The 20,741-nt window shown below is 38.0% G+C and overlaps 1 protein-coding gene across 1 annotated transcript in view; it reads left to right on the top strand.

Annotated features, from left to right (window-relative positions):
* The window catches only part of LOC138081835 (transmembrane protease serine 11F-like), a 139,737-nt gene that overhangs the window by 17,088 nt on the left and 101,908 nt on the right, over positions 1–20,741 (top strand). Inside the window, exon 5 of the mRNA XM_068974955.1 lies at positions 3,692–3,828. Coding sequence (XP_068831056.1) covers positions 3,692–3,828 — 137 coding nt within the window. The remainder of the gene's footprint in view (positions 1–3,691; positions 3,829–20,741) is intronic.

Here is a 20,741-nt window from a genome sequence, read left to right as displayed (position 1 = left end):
TACTCCAGGTGTTTCTTGACTTCCTACTTTTGCATTCCAGTCCCCTATAATGAAAAGGACATCTTTTTGGGGTGTTAGTTCTAAAAGGTCCTGTAGATCTTCATAGAACTGTTCAACTTCAGCTTCTTCAGTGTTACTGGTAGGGGCATGGACTTGGATTACTCTGATATTGAATGGTTTGCCTTGGAAACGAACAGAGATAATTCTGTCGTTTTTGAGATTGCATCCACGTACTGCGTTTCAGACCGTTTTGTTGACCATGATGGCTAGTCCACTTCTAAGGGATTCCTGCCCGCAGTAGTAGATATAATGATCATCTGAGTTAAATTCACCCATTCCAGTCCATTTTAGTTCACTGATTCCTAGAATGCCAACGCTCACTCTTGCCATCTCTTGTTTGACCACTTCCAATTTGCCTTGATTCAAGGACTGTTGGGAGCCAGCGTGAGGAACTCCGCCCATGGCAAAGGTCATGAGGAAGGAAGCTTGGGATACGCAAAGGCGTGATCAAGCCTCAGGAAACCCCCTGTTCCCGAGCATCTACCCCCAAAACCAGAGTACTTTACGGGGAGCTCTCCCCCATAACCATTTTTCTCAGAGAAGGAGTTAACTTGCAGCTCCAGTTAATAAAAATTCCTGTGCGTGATAAGAGTGTTTCAACTTATGAACTCTGAAGCTTCTCTAGCCTGCCTGATCAGGCTCGTCTGGCCGCATGTGATTGTTTACAGCCTCCCAACTGTGAGAGGCACGGGATGTTTTAAAACTTTCTAAATACAGACTCTTTTGAGAAGTTAGAAGATCATTAGTATAGTATTAGTAGGATGATTAGGAATTATATTGGTGAAGGGTTTTTTCATTTGTCCTGCCAATAATTACTGCTAATTCCCTGCCCTGGGTGTGACAAGGATGTCTCAAGTCAAACCTCTCTGCTGACAGACTAGCTTGTGTGACAGCCTCTCAGCCATAAACAGCACAGAGAGTTTGGAGTATTAGCATAGACCTTTTTTCATTGATGAGTCAGATTGCCATCAGGCCTCCATATCCTTAGGCACCTGGGAATATATTAATCAATGTATTTGGAATATAGAAAAGGAAATATAGTAGTTTTTTGATGTTAGCAATACTAGACTTTTGAGTTAATGAATCTTCTCTTTTGTTATAGATCACTGTACTTTGTTATAAATCACTATAAATCACTATGCTATGTAACTTTATCACTATCTTAAGACAAAATAGATCTTAAGGGGAACATTGGTAAAGGGTTTACATGTTGAGCCAATATTTGCTGCTAAAACTTCATATTCCTGCCCTTATAATGAATATAACTAGCATATAGGAGAAATAAGTATTAACCTTTAAGATTAATCATGTTAAACCTTAGGTTAAGTAAATTCCTTTCTTGATTGTAACTCACAACACCCTCACCCTATAGGAATGCAACTTTATTTGGAGGGTGGTGCCTGATTTAAGAAAAAATCACCCCTGGAAAAATAAGTTTTCTGGTTAACTGACCGGTATCAGAAAGGGCCATAAAATGTCAGCAGACCTCATGGCTAGAAGATGATGAAACTCATAAGACCTTTGTATAATTTTATATGAAGCACCTGATTGTGACAAGGGTCAGGTCTGCTGACCCCCGCGTGACTCTGTATTCATCCCTATGTATAACAAAAAGGTATATAAACAAACCTGAAAAATAAAGAAATCAGATCAGTTTCTGGAAAGGCTGATTCCCCCGTGTCGTTTCTTTCTTGCTCCTTGTTTTCCTGGCTGAATTCCCATCTGAAATGTGGGTACTCACCAAGCCTGCTAATTCTGCCTGGGCTTCTGAGATCGGACTGGGGAGGCCTCAGTGCCTCCTCTCCTTTGGGAGAATGGAAAGACGCCTGTGGCCTACGTAGGTGGTGATTGGGATTCCATGTAAACCAGTTATTCAGCCTCTTTTCTCCACTAATTCTCCTACTACACTATCTGTTTCTAATATCCCTCTAGATCTGTAATTAAATAAGTTTTTTCCAGGATGCCGACTCCGTCCCCACCTTCGAATCACCATGGATCCACCGGGGCTGGACCCCGGCAATGGACCTGACATTCCAGGTTCCTATGCAATATTGCTCTTTATAACATCGGACCTTGCTTCTATCACCAGTCATATGCACAACTGAGTATTGTTTTTGCTTTGGCTCCATCCCTTCATTCTTTCTACAGTTACTTCTCCACTGATCTCCAGTAGTATATTGGGCACCTACTGACCTGGGGCGTTCCTGTTTCAGTATCCTATCATTTTGCTTTTTCATACTGTTCATGGGGTTCTCACGGCAAGAATACTGAAGTGGTTTGCCATTCGTTTCTCCAGTGGACCACATTCTGTCAAGCCTCTCCACCATGACCCGCCCGTTTTGGGTTGCCCCACAGGCATGGCTTAGTTTCATTGAGTTAGACAAGGCTGTGGTCCTAGTATGATTAGACTGACTAGTTTTCTGTGATTATGGTTTCAGTGTGTCTGCCCTCTGATGCCCTCTTGCAACACTTACCATCTTACTTGGGTTTCTCTTACCTTTGACATGGGGTATCTATTCACGGCTGCTCCAGCAAAGCGCAGCTTCTGCTCTTTACCTTGGAGGAAGGGTATCTCCTCATCGCCACCCCTCCTGACCTTGAACGTGGAAAGATGTGTGTGTGTGTGTATATATATATATATATATGCTGCTAAGTTGCTTCAGTTGTATCCAACTCTGTGTGACCCCATAGATGGCAGCCCATCAGGCTCCTCTGTCCCTGGGATTCTTCAGGCAAGAACACTGGAGTGGGTTGCCATTTCCTTCTCGAATGCATGAAAGTGAAAAGTCAAAGTGAAGTCGCTCAGTCGTGTCTGACTCTTCACAACCCCATGGACTGCAGCCTACCAGGTTCCTCTGCCCATGGGATTTTCTAGGCAAGAGTACTGGAGTGGGTTGCCATTTCCTTCTCCATATATATATATATATATATATATATATATATGTGTGTGTGTGTGTGTGTGTGTGTGTGTGTGTGACACATATATTTGCTTATGAGATACTAAACATTTAATTTTTACTTGAGCTTTTTGGTTTTTGCAAGCAGGAGAGAACACCTATGTTCTATCGTTTCTCCCAGCAGAGGGCAATGCAATCCAAGCATCATGCTTCACAATTTTTCATGAAAGTCAAACTTGCATAATTATCACTTGGCAATTCTTACGCATGGGCAAAGTATAGTCCCACTAGGAGATAAGAGAATAGACAAAGGAAAAAATTCCCTTTCAATCCTTATTTCAGGAATATAAATAAGGAATACAAGGAATATCAACTGAGATGATTTGTGCATATTCTTATTAACCTATGCCAAGCATCAACTGTATGGAGATCGGTAACAGCTCAGAGGGCAAATAGCTTTTAATGTGGGTGGTTTCACATCTAGGGAAGGTTAAAAATGGTTCTGGGAAGAAGCACAGACTAAGTTCTATTTTTAAAATCTACTCCTGCAGAGAACAGTATTAAGTTTCAGGATAAATAAAAGTGCATCTATTAAGTAATGGATTCTACTTTAAAAGAAACCACATTATCTAGTGAGGAGAAAGTATAAATATGCAGCGAACTCAGATGCAAGATGGCATTTAACATAATAACTGCCTGTTTTATAACCTCTAAACTCCATTTCTTATTTCTAGGCACCCCAGAGGCCCCTGAGGGAGAAGTCAGTGCACAGCGGTATGGGTTTACTCTTGCGCTTCATGTTCAGTGGACAGCAACCTTCGAAGAGGCAGCTCTAGACCTCCTCCTTGAGGGACTTGTGACTATAGCGACAGTAATGATTACTGCAAATTTTGGGGGCAGGGGCTTTGCTCTCCTCTGTTGCACCTGCCCAAGAGAATGCAGAAAGTGAAACACTCCTTCAGCCATTTCTACCTGGCACCAGACAATGCCCAGCTGTGCTGGTTGGCCTGGCCAGACAGGGAGCAGCTGCTGGTAGGGTCCAACCCCACTCCTGTGTGCAGGAGGGGTCTGCTGGCCCCACTGCAGGAGGACTGTCAAGTATTTTCTGAATTTACATATATTCAGAACCATAAACATAGTTATTGAATCTGGTCAAGAAATACAAATTATGTTTGTTGCCTACAAACCTGGAGAGCATAAACTAAATATGTAAAATACTAGTGGACAAAGGGAGGCCAGACCAAGTTAGGGAAAGTACATATTTTTTTTCTAGCGATAAGACCTATTGCTAGAGAAGCTTTAGGGTAGTTTAGGCCTTGATGGAAAGGGAGGATTTAGACAGGAAGAAACTGTAGGGAAAGGCTGGCATTTTGAGTGAGGAGAATAATGAACTTGAACAAAATAATGAAGATAGCACATTTGAGCACACTAGAAAAGAAATGTACCTTATGGAGTACAAGGATCAGACCTGGCATATGGAGGTAATCTAGAGAAGTGCTTCTCAGCTTTGGAGCCCTGAAGGAAGGACTGGGGTGTGTAGTTATCATAAAGAATCCTAAATCTATTAGTGCTCCAAACAATACCTTGTGAATATATATTACTTCCCACTTCCAAATATGTATAGACGCTATTGAAATTTATAAAATGTAAATTTATTTAAAGGAGCTGCTGAATTAAAACTGTTTTAACATTTCTCAAAGAATGCCATTCTTCAGGTCTCAACTTAAATCTCCTATCCTCAAAGATTTTTTTCCTCATTCCACCATGAAATAGTGCCCAGGACCTCACCATTCTCTGCTTTAATTTGTCTCATTCTGCTTTAATTTGTTTCTTTAGCAAACAAAAACCAACCTGGAAGTATATTATGTCTATTTGCTTACTCCCTGTCTCCTCTTTTTGGCTGTAAGCTACCCTGAAGCAAGGATTTTATTGCATTCACTACCAAAATACCAACACCTATTATGGTGCCTCTACATGATAGGCCTCCAGTAAATGTTTGCTGAATAAATGAACAAGTCTGTAAAGTACTAGATTCAAATGCATGCTACAAGGTAAGTGAATTGATGAGGTTATAGGCTGTCATCTTTGTCCTCACAGTAAGTAAATTAAAATAGCAGCAGAAAACTCTTCACTTCCTCTTTACAGTCATCTCTTTGCATAAAAATGAGAATTTCTTATTAATAATAAGAGATGCCACAGAAGAACTAGCCCAATCATGACACACATAAGAGGGAAATGAGTCTTTAAAAAGGCTGCAGCTTAATTATGTGCAGGAACATTGCTTTTGAGATATAAGTAAATGACATAACCATTCATTTCAGTGCTCAAATGATAGAGACATTAATCAGAGCTTCCTCTAAACTCAGACAGATTAAGCCTCTACCATATTATTTAAAATTAGGTAATATATGTTGTCACTTGGATGCTTAGTCATTCATTCCCAAAACATTTTGAACTCCTGCAACCCCAGTTACAATAGGAAAATGATCACGTCACGATATTGCTTAAAGGCATGTTAGAAACAAGATCTGTGATTATACATTAACCAAGCAAGTCATCAAAGGGAGAACTAAACTTTTAACAAGAAATTTGGTGCGATGCAAAGTACTCAGTAAATAATATTATGTCAGGAGACATCTGAATTTTTAATATTAATGTCACATTATTGTTACTTCAGTTCAGTTCAGTTCAATCGCTCAGTCGCGTCTGTCTCTTTGCAACCCCATGCACGCCAGGCCTCCCTGTCCATCACCAACTCCCGGAGTTCACTCAGACTCACATCCATCGAGTCCGTGATGCCATCCAGCCATCTCATCCTCTGTCGTCCCCTTCTCCTCCTGCCCCCAATCCCTCCCAGCATCAGAGTCTTTTCCAATGAGTAAACTCTTCGCATGAGGTGGCCAAAGTACTGGAGTTTCAGCTTTAGCATCATTCCTTCCAGAGAAATCCCAGGGCTGATCTCCTTCAGAATGGACTGGTTGGATCTCCTTGCAGTCCAAGGGACTCTCAAGAGTCTTCTCCAACACCACAGTTCAAAATGGATTCATGTCAATGGATGGCAAAACCAATACAGTATTGTAAAGTAAAATAAAGTAAAAATAAAAATTAAAAAAAAAAAACAACAAAAAAAAACCAAAAGCATCAATTCTTCGACGCTCAGCCTTCTTCACAGTCCAACTCTCACATCCATACGTGACTACTGGAAAAACCATAGCCTTGACTAGACGGACCTTAGTCGGCAAAGTAATGTCTCTGCTTTTCAATATGCTATCTAGATTGGTCATAACTTTTCTTCCAAGGAGTAAGCGTCTTTTAATTTACTCTTTGGAAGAAAAGTTATGACCAACCTAGATTGTTACCTAGACATGTTTATTTGTTCCCTGACCTTTATTCTGACATATCTATTAGATTACCACTAATTATAGGGCAAAAATTGGTAACTATCATTTTATGTTATTGAGCTTCCTCTCCCAGGAATTTGACAGGGTTGTTGTCTTCACTTCATTATCTTCCTGTGAGAGGAGTGTGAAAATAGTGGTTACCCTGTGTTCTTCTCTACAGTCTGGTTGTTTTTATTTAAACACACTAAGTAGCAAATTTACTCTGGTTGTTTGGCCACGAATGAATAGAATGCATTAATATAAATCACAATGTGTTGTGCTGTACTCAGTCACTCAGCCATGTCTAACTCTTTGCGACCCCATGCACTGTAGCCCATCAGACTCCTGTCCATGGGATTCTCCAGGCAAGAATACTGGAGTTGGTTGCCATTTCCTCCACCAAAGGCTCTTCCCAACCCAGGGATCAAATCTGTATCTCCTGCATCTCCTGCATTGCAGGTGAATTCTTAACTGATGATCCACTGGAGAAGCCCTATAAATCAAAACAGTAAGCAAATAAACAATTACACATGGAATAACCTGTTTATCTATATACTCACCTATTATGCCCTCAGAGTTATTTCTGATATGCCCATCCCCCCGAAAGCCTAAACTCTACCTCTTGCAAATCAAGAATAAGAATTGTTACAGTGCTAATGACTTGAATAGCTGTATGAATAACTCTTTCCCCCACCAAATCATCTGTTAACCTATGAATTTATCATGGTTTTCCTATTAGGACAGCCTCCTCTACATACTTGGAGCCCAATAGATACGATTCTTCCATTTATCTTTTATCTCTCAATCAATTAGTTTTAGGCAAGAACACAAAGATTCTGCATCTACAATGTAAAGCTATTGCTGATTTTTTTTTTTTTTTTAATAAGGGGAATAAGACTTGACCTCTAGGTAGAAAACCTAGTTATAGGGGATCTTAGAATCACCAATGATCTTAGTCTCGATTTTCTTGAAAACATCCTGAAGCAAAAAAATCCCCTTACTTTTACTTTTGGGCATGAAATTCTAGGAAAGAAACAGTGAAGGAAAGGTGCCAATGAACAGGAAAGCATGGAAAGCAAATGTAGATTACCAGTCTGGCTAGAACTTTATATCAAGTAAATATAGTATCTTAAGAATGTATACATGCGCTACTGTGTTGCTGCATAGTCTGACCAGGGAGCAAAAGGAAGAAGAGTTGATCTACCTTCTCCTATCTGCCTTTGAACAAAGTTCACCATATAGTGAATCAATAGTGGCACACTTTCCGGTTGTACCATTTGGTCCTTCCAGGAGCCATGGGGAATCTAAATAGCAAGACCGGAGTGATGGCGTTCATAGCACCCACCACAATACATAAGGGGAGCTAGTAAGTAGAAGCAGGTCAGTGATACTGCCTACCTGTCCATATTCAGTCTCACAGACCAAGCTGGGCAAGCCACTGCACCTCCTGTGTGTCTCATAAGTAAAAGAAGGGCCTGGGTGAAAAGCACAAGGTATAAAGAATGAGACAACATGTCAGTCTTGCTTGAGAACCCCATGAGGGGCTGGGAGCAGTTACTTCCACGGGACTGCCTGACCAAATATTGTATAAAAATTGAGTCTAGTCATAACCCAACAGAGATGGAAAGGAGTGAATTCATGACAGAGTATTGTAGCCACTGTAAGGAAAAAGCTATTTATGGAAATTATGAGTTAAAACTATTTATGGAAATTAAGCTTGTAAAAGAAGTAGGGGAATAAAACACTCTTAATTCTTACCTGTTCAAACTAAGCCCATTTAAGATATGCAATCATTCCATTCACTAAAATTAGAAAATGTTAACCAGAGCCAGTAGTACTCCAAAGACATACAGATGGCCAACAGGCATGTGAAAAGATGCTCAGCATCACTAATCAACAGAGAAATACAAATCAAACCCACAAGGAGATATCACCTCACACCTGTCAGAACAGCTATCATCAAAAAGAGAATACAAATAATGAATGTTGGTAAGGATGTGAAGAAAGGGGAACCCTTATACACTGTTGGGAATGCAAATTGATGTAGCTACTGTGGTAAACAGTATGGAACTTCCTCAGAAAACTAAAAATAGAACTACCATATGACCCAGCAATTCCACTCTTAGGTATATACCCACGGGAAAAAACAACAACAACATTAATTCAGAAGGATGTATGCATCTCAGTGCGTTGTTTATGATAGCCAAGATATGGAAGCAACTTAAGTGTCTGTCACAGCTGAATGGACAAAGTAGATGTGGTATATATGTGTGTGTGTTCTCACTCACATACAAAGGAATACTACTCAGCCATAAAAATGGATGAAATTTTGCCATTTGTAACAACATGGATGGACCTGAAGGGTGTTATGCTTAATGAAGTAAGTCAGAGAAAGACAAATACTATAGCATATCACTTATATGTGAAACCTAAAAAATAAAACAAACTAGCGAATATATCAAGAAAGAAACAGACTCACAGACGTAGAGAACAAACTAGTGGTTACCAGTGAGAAAAAGGGAGAGGGGAGGGACAAGATGGAGTTTGAGAGGTACATATCACTATGTAAAAAATAAATGAACTACAAAGACATATTGTAAAATTCAGGGAATATAGTTAACATTTTAAATACCTATAAATCAAGCATAACCTTTAAAAGTTGTGAATCATTATGTTGTAAACCTGAAACTTAAAGAACATTATAAATCAACTATATCTCAAGGAAAGAAAAAGGAGAAAATAGCAACTGCACCATGGGATATGTGAGGCATTGTGAGGTAATGAAAAGAAAACTACATGGAAATAAGAAAAACCTGATTCCAGTCCCAATTCTATTACTCATATTGTGAATTGAGCATCTTACTCAGCTTCCCAGATCTCAGTTTGGTTTCCTGCTTTGTGCTTACCCTTCACAGCAGTGTTGACAGTTAAAGAAAACAAAGTATTTAAACTCTCATTACAGCAACAGGAAATCAGCAAATTTTGTTTAAACCAGAAACTGTTCCTGAACTTTCTTTCATCACATTTTTTCTTCTCCAATATTTAATTTTACATGGAAATATATTTACCAGTATCTCTCACCATCTGTGTAACATTAATTTGTTGAATCTAAAAGTGATTTTGCTTTGATTAGTTAAAAATCCAACTGAGGTGTTGCAAACATTCTCTGAAGAATGACGGTTCTCGTGTATTAATATCTGGGCACTGACAATAACTCCTCAATAACAATACTTAATTGTTTATCGAGCACTTCTTATGCAGCAGGTGGTACCTAAGTGCTTAACACAGATAATCTCATTTAACATCCTAATAGTCTTATGATATAGAAATTATGTAAATCAGCTATATAATTTGTAGGGCCTAGTGAAATGTGAAAATTTGAGGCCCTTTAAGCTTTTTCCTCTAAAAAGGTCTTATTATTTATTGATGGTTCATGAGTAACATTAAAAACTAATGTTATAAAAATATATATTGCTGTCACAGTAAATAGCAACACTGTATATCATATCTTAGTTTATCATAAAACTTTGGGGCTTTTATGGAAATTTATTTGTTAACTTATGAAAATTTATACTTTTATCAACCTTGCTTTCAATTGGTATTTTAAAAATTTATATCAATAGCTCTTGGCAAGACCACATCTTTTTTTTTTTTGAAATGTAAACATTTTAGTTAAAAATTTATTTAAAATAAGCATAATTTTAGACAGTTTTAGGTTTACAGAAAAGTGCAGTGTACATATGTCCCCACAAAGTTCTCCTTGTTGTTGATATCTAACATTAATATGGTATATTTGTTATTATTGAGCCAATATTAATACATTATTATTAAAATAAAACCCATTCTTTACTCATATTTCTTCAGTTTTTTTCCTAATGTCCTTTTCTATTCTTGGATCCCATCCCAGCTACCATGTTATATCAATATTTAGTTGTTATGTCTTCTTAGGATCATTTTATCTATGACAGTTTCTCAAACTTATTTTGATGACCTTGATGAACATGTACATATGTACAAGCATAGTGTATACACAGTAAATATATGTATATACATATATATATATGTCCAGTGTATATGTTCAGTTCAGTTGCTCAGTCGTGTCTGACTGTTTGCAACCCCATGAATCACAGCACGCCAGGCCTCCCTGTCCACCACCATCTCCCGGAGTTCACTCAGACTCACGTCCATAGAGTCAGTGATGCCATCCAGCCATCTTATCCTCTGCAGTCCCCTTCTCCTCCTGCCTCCAATCCCTCCCAGCATCAGAATCTTTTCCAATAATTCAACACTTCCCATGAGGTGGCCAAAGTACTGGAGTTTCAGCTTTAGCATCGTTCCTTCCAATGAACACCCAGGACTGATCTCCTTTAGGATGGACTGGTTAGATCTCCTTGCAGTCCAAGGGACTCTCAAGAGTCTTCTCCAACACCACAGTTCAAAAGCATCAATTTTTCAGCACTCAGCTTTCTTCACAGTCCAACTCTCACATCCATACATGACCATTGGAAAAACCATAGCCTTGACTAGATGGACCTTTGTTGGCAAAGTAATGTCTCTGCTTTTGAATATGCTGTCTAGGTTGGTCATAACTTTCCTTCCAAGGAGTAAGTGTCTTTTAATTTCATGGCTGCAGTCACCATCTGCAGTAATTCTGGAGCCCCCCGAAATAAAGTCTGACACTGTTTCCACTGTTTCCCCATCCATTTGCCATGAAGTGATGGGACTGGATGCCGTGATCTTAGCTTTCTGAATGTTGAGTTTTAAGCCAACTTTTTCACTCTCCTCTTTCACTTTCTTCAAGAGGCTTTTTAGTTCCTCTTGACTTTCTGCCATAAGGGTGGTGTCATCTGCATATCTGAAGTTATTGATATTTCTCCCAGCAATCTTGATTCCAGCTTGTGCTTCTTCCAGCCCAGCGTTTCTCATGATGTACTCTGCATATAAGATAAATATGCAGGGTGACAATATATACATATCTATAAATATTTATCTGTGTAAAATTTTGTATCTATTTTAAACTAAATATCTCTAAATCTAATTCATTACCTCATGGATCATTTAAGTCTTTAAAATTTTGAGAATTTTTAATTTTGAGGAAGTTCTTTTCACTGATGCCACTGCAACTGGACCTCTTAAAAGTATTTTATTTTGTTTTATTTATTGTTTTTGGCCACACTACTTGGCTTGTGGGATCCTAGTTTCCTGACCAGGGATTGAAACCAGCCTCTCAGCAGTAGAAGCACAGATCCTAATCACTGAACTACCAGGGAATTTCCTTAAGAGTGTTCTATAGGAATGGACACTTGGATAAATTTCTAATAAATTATTAAAAAATACAAGTTTCAGTACTTCTAGAGCTGATGATTCTCACATAACTCTTTTTCTAAAAATATTTAACTATTCATAGAAATCAGTTCTGAATAAGTCTGAAATTAATTTTAAACTCAAATTTACATAATGGAATTTTAATGTTTCATCAGACATTTCCTGTCATGTGCAGAGGTCATACAAAAAATTGAAAGTGGCATCATAATTTGTACATAATTCAAAGTGCCTATACAAAGAAAACTTAATTTTTAAATTATCTTTTGCATTAATAATTACTTCATTCAAATTATCATTTGAAAATAATCTTCTTTTCCATTGACTGCCATGATCTTTACATGAAATTTTAATTTCTAAGGCCATAGGTATTTGTTGTGCAATGGTGGAGCAGTTTTCAAAACTGGAGATTTTAAACATTTTTAAGAATTCTAATAACTCAAAGTGAAGTCGCTCAGTCGTGTCCGACTCTTTGCAACCCCATGGACGGTAGCCTACCAGGCTTCTCTGTCCATGGGATTTTCCAGGCAAGAAGACCAGAGTCAGTTGCCATTTCTTCCCCAGGGGATCTTCTTGACCCAGATATCGAACCCAGGTCTCCTGCATTGCAGACATATCCTTCACCCTCTGAGCCACCAGGGAAGACACCTATATAACTCCTAACCAAGGGATTGAACCCACATCTCCTATGTTTCTTGCATTGGCAGGCGTGTTCTTTACCACTGGTGCTACCTGGGAAGCCGGGGTATTCTTATTTTGTGATAATTTATTAGGAAAGTTTACCAGTTGAATGCTTGCACTCCTTCTAACAAAGCTCAGGATAGAGAGCTAATATTTGTGCAGACTTGGCAGGGAAAGCTTTAGAATAGAAAGATGAGCTAGAAGGGTCTTCTACCATCTGTCTCATCCTTATGTCCACGTGGGGAACTTTCCTGGACCATGGTCACTGCCACTGCTGAGAGCTACCTCTGCTGTCACAGTTTCCACTAGCAATCTGAACCAAGGTTCTATTCTGGCAGCCTGCTCAGGTATGCACATGTGTTCCAGACAATATGACCCACTTCTTGTCACCTATACTGCCCTTCGTGCCTTGGGACTTGAGTCTACAATTGTGGGCACTATGTTTGATCATAATCATATGTGCTCATTGTTACCCAGTGTGTTGCCTCTCTCACGGATATGTTCACAGATAAAATTACTAAGAATTCTAAGATGGCTCAATAGAACATTAACCCAAGTGGGAGCCCTTTTGGTGGGATATGTCCTTTAAGACTATAAAAATTGTGCTCTCATGAAGCAATTAGTAGGATAGGGATTCTTAGTAGCTTTACTAAAAAATTAGAAAACTAAGGTTTGAAAAGTCACTTTCCCAAGTTTATATAGCTAGAAAACTACAGAACTAGAGATTAAACCAAAATATATCTCATCCAAAAGTTAAATTCTTAGTTATAATGTTGTGTCATATAGAAAAACTCACTCCTTCTTAAACTTCTAGTTGATCATAGAAACTGCTGTTGGCTTATTCTGTTAAAGCAGTAGCACTCTCTGTCTATATGGTAATGTCTTATTACATGACAATACACCCCTAGAGAAGTGTATTCACAGATCAGTCACCCTCTGTTCAATTTGAATTTCAGTAAACTAAAAATATTTAGTGTAAATATATTTTCAACCATTGCTTATCCTTGCAAATAAATGTTTCAGCTGGGTTTCAGACCTGGGTAGTTGTGAAATGTGGGAAGATGTTAAATATTGCATAAAGTATACTTACACTAAAAAGTTATTTATTGTTTATGTGAATTTAAAATTTAACCAGGCACCCTGTATTTTATCTGGCGACTTAACTTCTTAGGCCCCATTGATAGATTAATGCTGATTCCCCTCAACCTTTATCTAACCAGATCTAAATATGGAGTGATTTTTTTTTCAAATCTTTTGATCAGAGTTGGTAGCTTTATATTACTCTCAAAAATAAAACAAAATGCTTCATGATTCAAACATATAATTTTTCCTCCTCTTCCAGCCCTGAGTTTTTGTTCTATCATACACACACACACACACAAAACCACACACTCAGGATCATTTCCCTCCTTCTCTACCACCTCACCATCTCCTCCTCTCTTCATTATAATGACCTGCCATCTCCATTCTTGTAGTCTATAGTATTTTTTTTAAGGGAGTAAAGGAAACAGCATGATAACATCACATTAAGGAAGTAAAATAGTTTGAATCAGAGTAACAGAGCCTGTTTTTCTTGTCCCCTTGTATCTGTGCGGTGCTTTTTCATTATATTGTGAGTCATGGTCTTTCCCATGCTTTGTTGAATCACAGAGAGTCCTTGGGCATATATGCTCTGGTATCAGTTGTTTTACACTGACCAAAAAGAAAAGAAAAGAAAAGAAAACTTATCTTTCAGAGCTTAATGAGCTCTGAGCTGAATTCTCTATTCCTTTGCTGCTTTCTTCTTCACTTGTCATTTTCACCTTTTTTATTTTCAGCCTTTAGCTGAAGGCTCAGCCAATTGGTTAATTAAGATTGTGATCTGTGACTTACCCCAGCTCTCCAAATTGTTTATCTTGATTGTATTTCCTTTTAAACTGGTCAATGGATCTTTGCCATTTGGATTTCTACACTTTCTTCTTCTCAATCCCATCTTTTTGTGGTATTCCTTCTTCTTAGACAAAAGAGTCATTTGGATTTTCAAGAACTGTCCTTCAGAAGATATCTGGCATGAGTCAACCGTTTCCATTAGGAAGTCACCAGATAGAACTTGTAACTCACCCTAATTACTATCTGGGATTTGACAGTTCTTAAATCTGTGGAAGTAGAATCAGGGGTGGGAGAGATTGGCAGTTTTTGAAAACCATCTCTTCGCAGCCCTTGCTTAAATTTTGGAAAGGGAGCCTGTAGAAAATGAGACCACCATCTATTAAGATGTCTCTTCAAATTAACAGCTGACATAGCACAATGGATAAAGCAAACATGTATATGTTAAAATCTTGATTCTGCCACTTACTATCTGTGTGACTTTGAGTTTATTGGCCTCTCTGAGCATTGATTTCTTCACCTTTTACTAATAAGATAATAATACAACTCAAAGTGCTCTTGTATAGATTAAAAATGATATAACAAAGCCCCTGACATATGATAGAAATTTAATAAATAGATTTTATCTTTATTGTTATAGTTTCCTAATCAGAAATTTAAGGTTAAACCCTATTAAGATAATATCTTTTTATGTAAGTGGAGCTACCATTGCATCTATGAATTTTAACTGTTCTCGTGACTTGAATTTGTTCAATATAATTGGTCCATGAGAAAATGAGAGAAACAATGATGTGTCCTTTAATTATTCCAAAGGGCTATAGGCCATATATAATTTCATTGCAAAAGAAGAATCTTCCAGTGTTACGTACAATATAATTAAGAAAAAAAAAAACCCAAAGGTATCATAAAGTGTTAGTCTTGTTTTGTTTTCTCATCAGATATTTGTTGTAGCCTAAGGTGTAAATTAAATAGATTCATATTGTGACAGCTGTCTCATACCATAATTATTTAATGACATTCTATGTGTACAATTTTTGAGTGTAGACTTATAATTTTATGAATCTAATAATGTACATTAGTGCCTTTAAGACATAAAAGCAAATGAAAATTTATGATTCAAGAAAAAATCCTGAGTGTTTCAGAAGCAAGCTGTTTATACAAGAACACTCTATTTCCAGTAAATTTCTTGATTGTAATTCCCTATGACTAAAATGATGTGTCAAAGGGTAAATAATTACACTTAAACACGGAAGCCTAGACTCAAGGAGGTAAAAAAAAAAAAAAAAAAAAAAGTCCAGTTGAGGGTCTAGATGGGGTGTGGGCAATGAAAACAAAACAAGTAGCTAGAAAATCTAGTGGTTTCCATACTTTATGAAAAGTAGAAGATAGTATTATTCTCTAGAAGATTCAATTCAGCTACTGTAAGAAACACAGTATTGTGGGATGTGAACGATAATAAAACATATAATAAGTCAATATTTAATAAATTATGTTACAGTACTTTTTTCTTTGGCACACTTTTGTGCATGACCAACTCTCTATCTTTGGAGTTGGAATTTTTACAATGAAAATTTTGTAAGAGAAAGATGCACTTTTTAAAATCCAAAGTAGGGTTTGCTTTCAGATGAGAGAAAACAATAACTTTGAAAGCCAAGCCTTATCAAGGAATAAAAATATTTTTCAAAAATTTTAGCTCCAATTATTTTTAGATCCAGTCTTGGATAAAATCATTAAATTTCTTTCATAGCATATACAAAATATTTCTTTCTTCTTTAAACCAAACTTTGAGGGTTACTTCCTCAGGAAAGGAAGTTATGAAGCAAGGTGAGTCTACATTGGTGAAAAAGAGAAGTGACCCTCCATCCTTTCTACCTGGGCAAATTGTGTGTGGGGGTGGGTGGGGATGTGTGTGGAGAAACAGAACTGGGAAGAGTGGTTAGATACACATGTTCTCCTGTCTCCTCTTGAGGTAGAACTCCAAGATGAGTGGAGTAGCAAATAAAAATAGAAATGGGTAAGTCCAGAAATGCTAGAACTGTGATAGCTAGGGAAAGCTATGAAGTTCTAGGAAAAGCCCTGTATGGTGGTCTTACCGAGCTTGATAGAGGAGAGGTGTGGCACATTTGAGAAAGAAATGTAAGTATATAGATAAACCTGAGGCTTATTCTTCAAGGCCTACTCTGCATACAAGGAAAAAGGCTGTGTCCATGTACTTCAGTGATGAAGTGTGGAGGTGCTGAGACCTGGACCCAAACTAGTCACAGAAAGAAGGGAGTTGGAGACTAGGAGCAAACGACCAGGATCAGACTACATTGCTGGGTGCCATCATGCTATCCTGAAGATAAGCTGGGCAAGAAAACCTCAGTATTATCTATGGACCGGATCAGAGAAGAGCAAGGATCAAGAGAATACCCCATGAATCCGAGGTCTCCACTGCTCAGCTGCCTTAGTCACAAGCACTATTTATTCATACATCAATATACTTGGAGAGGATCAGGGGAGGAGTAAGAAACCAAGAGAAAAATACAGTAAAAATGGACATTTATCTGAAGAACAATCTTTAAACCAACCTAATAGAAAGTGTAATTTTGAATTTAAGAAACTAATCTATTCCAGTTAGGGAGTAAAAAGTTGAAAGAATTTAAAAGCAAAACATAGGTATCTCAGTCCTGTTGCACACTTCCCAGGGTAAAGAAGTGCCAGGGGGAAAGATGGCATCTTTGACAGAAAAAGAAAATTAACCATATTTCTTGGCATATCTGAGTGTAGTGGGTAAATGTTGATCTCAATACATCTCCTAAAATAGATAAATGAAGAATGGAGAAATTACCTAGAGCTGATTCTTTCCTCACACCTGTCATCTCTGTTCAATCATATTTATAACATATCTCCCAGCTATGGAGACCATGCTCCATATTAAAAGAAATCAACGGCAATGATGAACAGATCCACATAAACTTAACATTTCACAAGCATCATCTCTCAAAGAGAGGAGTTCCTTGGTATCTCAGCTGGTAAAGAATCCATCTGCAATTCAGGAGATCCCGGTCCGATTCCTGGGTCAGGAAGATCTACTAGAGAAGGGATAGGCTACCCACTTCAGTATTCCTGGGTTGCCCTGGTGGCTCAGCTGGTGAAAAATCTGCCTGCAATGCATTAGACCTGAGTTTGATACCTTGACTGGGAATATACCCTGGAGAAGGGAAAAGCTATCCACTCCAGTATTCTAGCCTGGAGAATTCCATGGACTATAAAGGGTTGCAAAGAATCAGACAATGAGAAATTCATCCAAATCATTTAATCATGAATGCAGAAAAAACAAACAACAGAAAAGATCAGATCTAATAAAGCAAGCACTGAAAATATGAATTAATAAAGAGGAAACAGCAAATATTTAACCAATTCCTGACTTCAAAATTATTTTGATTTTACATGAATACAAAATAATGATAATAATGATATCACTTGATTGTCAATCGTTTTCTTCATAAACTCAAAAGTTGAGACAGCCATTTTTACGAAAAAACTATTTCTTAAACAGGATATCTATATATTTAGAAAAGCCAAAATTAATCTGATTTAGACAAATTATCAAACATTTTAGAATCTATTATATAAGCTATAGAATCTAAATTACTAAAATATGGAAAATTTAAGATTTAAGAATGTAAACAAAAATGAAACAAGATTTTCAAACTTGCAGGTACAAGTTCCAGGAATTTAATATAGTTATATAACTCAAATATGGAATATATACTTATCTGTTGGTATGGGAATAACCAGAATTATGCAAGAATATTTATTGCATTTAATAGACACAAAATTGTACCAACTGCTGTTTAAAGTTAACTTAAAAAGATACAATTTTAACAAACTCAGCCAGGTGGATTTCTTTACCTGAACTTTAAATGATTATCTTTCCTTCTTTTCTGTTATAGAAAATAATGTGAAGGCTGTGGTTTTATTTCAGGTGTAATCTTCATGAGGATTTTCTTTTTCTTTTCTATTTTTAAAAAATAATTTCAAAATTAGAGAAAGTGGCAAAAATATTACAAGAAATTTATTTTCTCTGTGCCATTTGTAACATGCAATCATCATGTTTAATCACTCCAACATAGGTGCTACAGTGTGTATTTCCTATAAACAAGGGCATCGTTCTAGTACAGTAACATATTCCCAGGTGGTGTTAGTGGTAAAGAACTCACCTACCAATGCAGGAGACGTAGGAGACATGGGTTCAATTCCTGGGTGAGGAAGATCCTTGGAGTAACCCAAAGGAGTAACCAACTGGAGTAACCCACTCTAGTATTCATGCCTGGAGAAGCTCATGGACAGAGGAGCCAGGCAGGCTATGGTTCATACTGTCTCAAAGAGTTGGACATGACCAAAGTAACTTAGCAAAATCATCAAAATCAAGAAGCTAACATAAATACGTTACTACATCCCAATCCAAATACTCTATTCAAGTGTCATTAAGTATCCCAACCATACTTATTATAGCCAAAGGACCCAGAAATACACACTACATTTTGTTGTTTAGATCCATTCAATCGAGAAGAGTTCTTCAGTCTTTCTTTGATTTTCATTATTCTGATATTTTTGAAGACTATCAGCTCAGTTCAGTTGCTGAGTTGTGTCTGCCTGTTTGTGACCCCATGAACTGCAGCACTCCAGGCCTCTGTGTCCATCACCAACTCCTGGAGCTTACCCAAACTCATGTTCATTGAGTCAGTGATGCCATCCAATCATTTCATCCTCTGTCATCACCTTCTCCTCTTGCCTTCAATCTTTCCCAGCATCAGGGTTTTTTCCAGTGAGTCAGTTCTTCACATCAGGTGGCCAAGTTTTGAAGCTTCAGCATCAGTCCTTCCAGTGAATATTCAGGAATGATTTCCTTAGGATTAACTGGTTTGATCTCTTGCAGTTCAAGGACCCTCAAGAGTATTTTTACAACACCACAGTTCAAAAGCATCAATTGTTTGGCACTCAGTTTTCAAACTCTCACATCCATACATCAGTTCAGTTCAGTTGCTCAGTTGTGTCCAACTCTTTGCAACCCCATGGACTACAGCATGCCAGGTCTCCCTGTCTATCACCAACTCCTGGAATTTACTCAAACTCATGTCAGTGATGCCATTCAACCATCTCATTCTCTGTCATCCCCTTCTCTTCCCACCTTTAATCATTCCCAGCATCAAGGTCTTTTCCAATGAGTCAGTTCTTTGCATCAGGTGACCAAAGTATTGAATTTTCAGCTTCAGTATCAGTCCTTCCAATGAATATTCAGGAATTATCTCCTTTAGGGTGGACTGGTTGGATCTCCTTATAGTCCAAGGGACTTTCAAGAGTCTTCTCCAACACCACAGTTTGAAAGCATCAATTATTCAGTGCTCAGCTTTCTTTATAATCCAACTCTCACATCCCTACATGACTACTGGAAAAACCATATCTTTGACTAGATGGACCTTTTTTGGCAAAGTAATGTCTCTGCTTTTCAATTTGCTGTCTATGTTGGTCATAGCTTTCTTCCAAGAAACAAGTGTCTTTTAATTTCATGGCTGCAGTCACCATCTGCAGTGATTTTGGAGCCACCCAAAATAAAATCTGTCACTGTTTCCATTGTTTCCCCATCTATTTACCATGAAGTGATGGGTCCAGATGCCATGATCTTAGTTTTTTGAAAATTGAGTTTTAAGCCAGCTTTTTCACTTTCCTCTTTCACCATCATCAGGATGCTCTTTAGTTCCTCTTTGCTTTCTGCCAAAAGGGTTTTGTCATCTGCATATCTGAGGTTATTCATATTTCTCCCAGCAATCTTGATTCCAGCTTGTGCTTCATCCAGCCCAGAATTTTGCATGATGTACTCTGCATACAAGTTAAATAAGCAGGGTGACAATCTACAGACTTGCTGTACTCCTTTCCTAATTTGGAACCAATTCATTGTTCTATGTCCACTTCTAACTGTTGCTTCTTGACCTACCAGATTTCTCAGCAGGCAGGACAGGTGGTCTGGTATTTCCATCTCTTTAAGAATTCTCCACAGTTTGTTGTGATCCACTTAGTCAAAGGCTTTAGCATAGTCAGTGAAACAGAAGTAGATGTTTTTTTCTGGAGCTCTCTTGCATTTTCTATGATCCAAAGGATGTGGGCAATTTGATTTCTGGTTCCTCTTCCTTTTCCAAATCCACCTTGAACATCTGGAAGTTCTTGGTTCATGTACTGTTGGAAGCCTCACTTGGAGCATTTTGAGCATTACTTTGCTAGCGTTGAGATGAGTGCAATTGTGCAGTAGTTTGAGCATTCTTTGACATTGCCTTTCTTTGGGATTGGAATGACTGACCTTTGCCAGTCCTGTGGCCACTGCTGAGTTTTCCATATTTGCTGGTATACTGAGTGCAGCACTTTCACAGTGTCATCTTTCAGCTCAACTGGAATTCCATCACCTCCCCTATCTTTGTTCGTAGTGATGCTTTCTAAGGCCCACTTGACTTCACATTCCAGGATGTCTGGCTCTAGGTGAGTGATCACACAATCG

The sequence above is a fragment of the Capricornis sumatraensis genome, chromosome 7 (genome assembly GCF_032405125.1).
Source record: "Capricornis sumatraensis isolate serow.1 chromosome 7, serow.2, whole genome shotgun sequence".
NCBI classification, from domain to species: domain Eukaryota; kingdom Metazoa; phylum Chordata; class Mammalia; order Artiodactyla; family Bovidae; genus Capricornis; species Capricornis sumatraensis.
The sequence above is the reverse complement of the archived record's forward strand: the minus strand, read 5'-3'. Positions and strand labels throughout refer to the sequence as shown.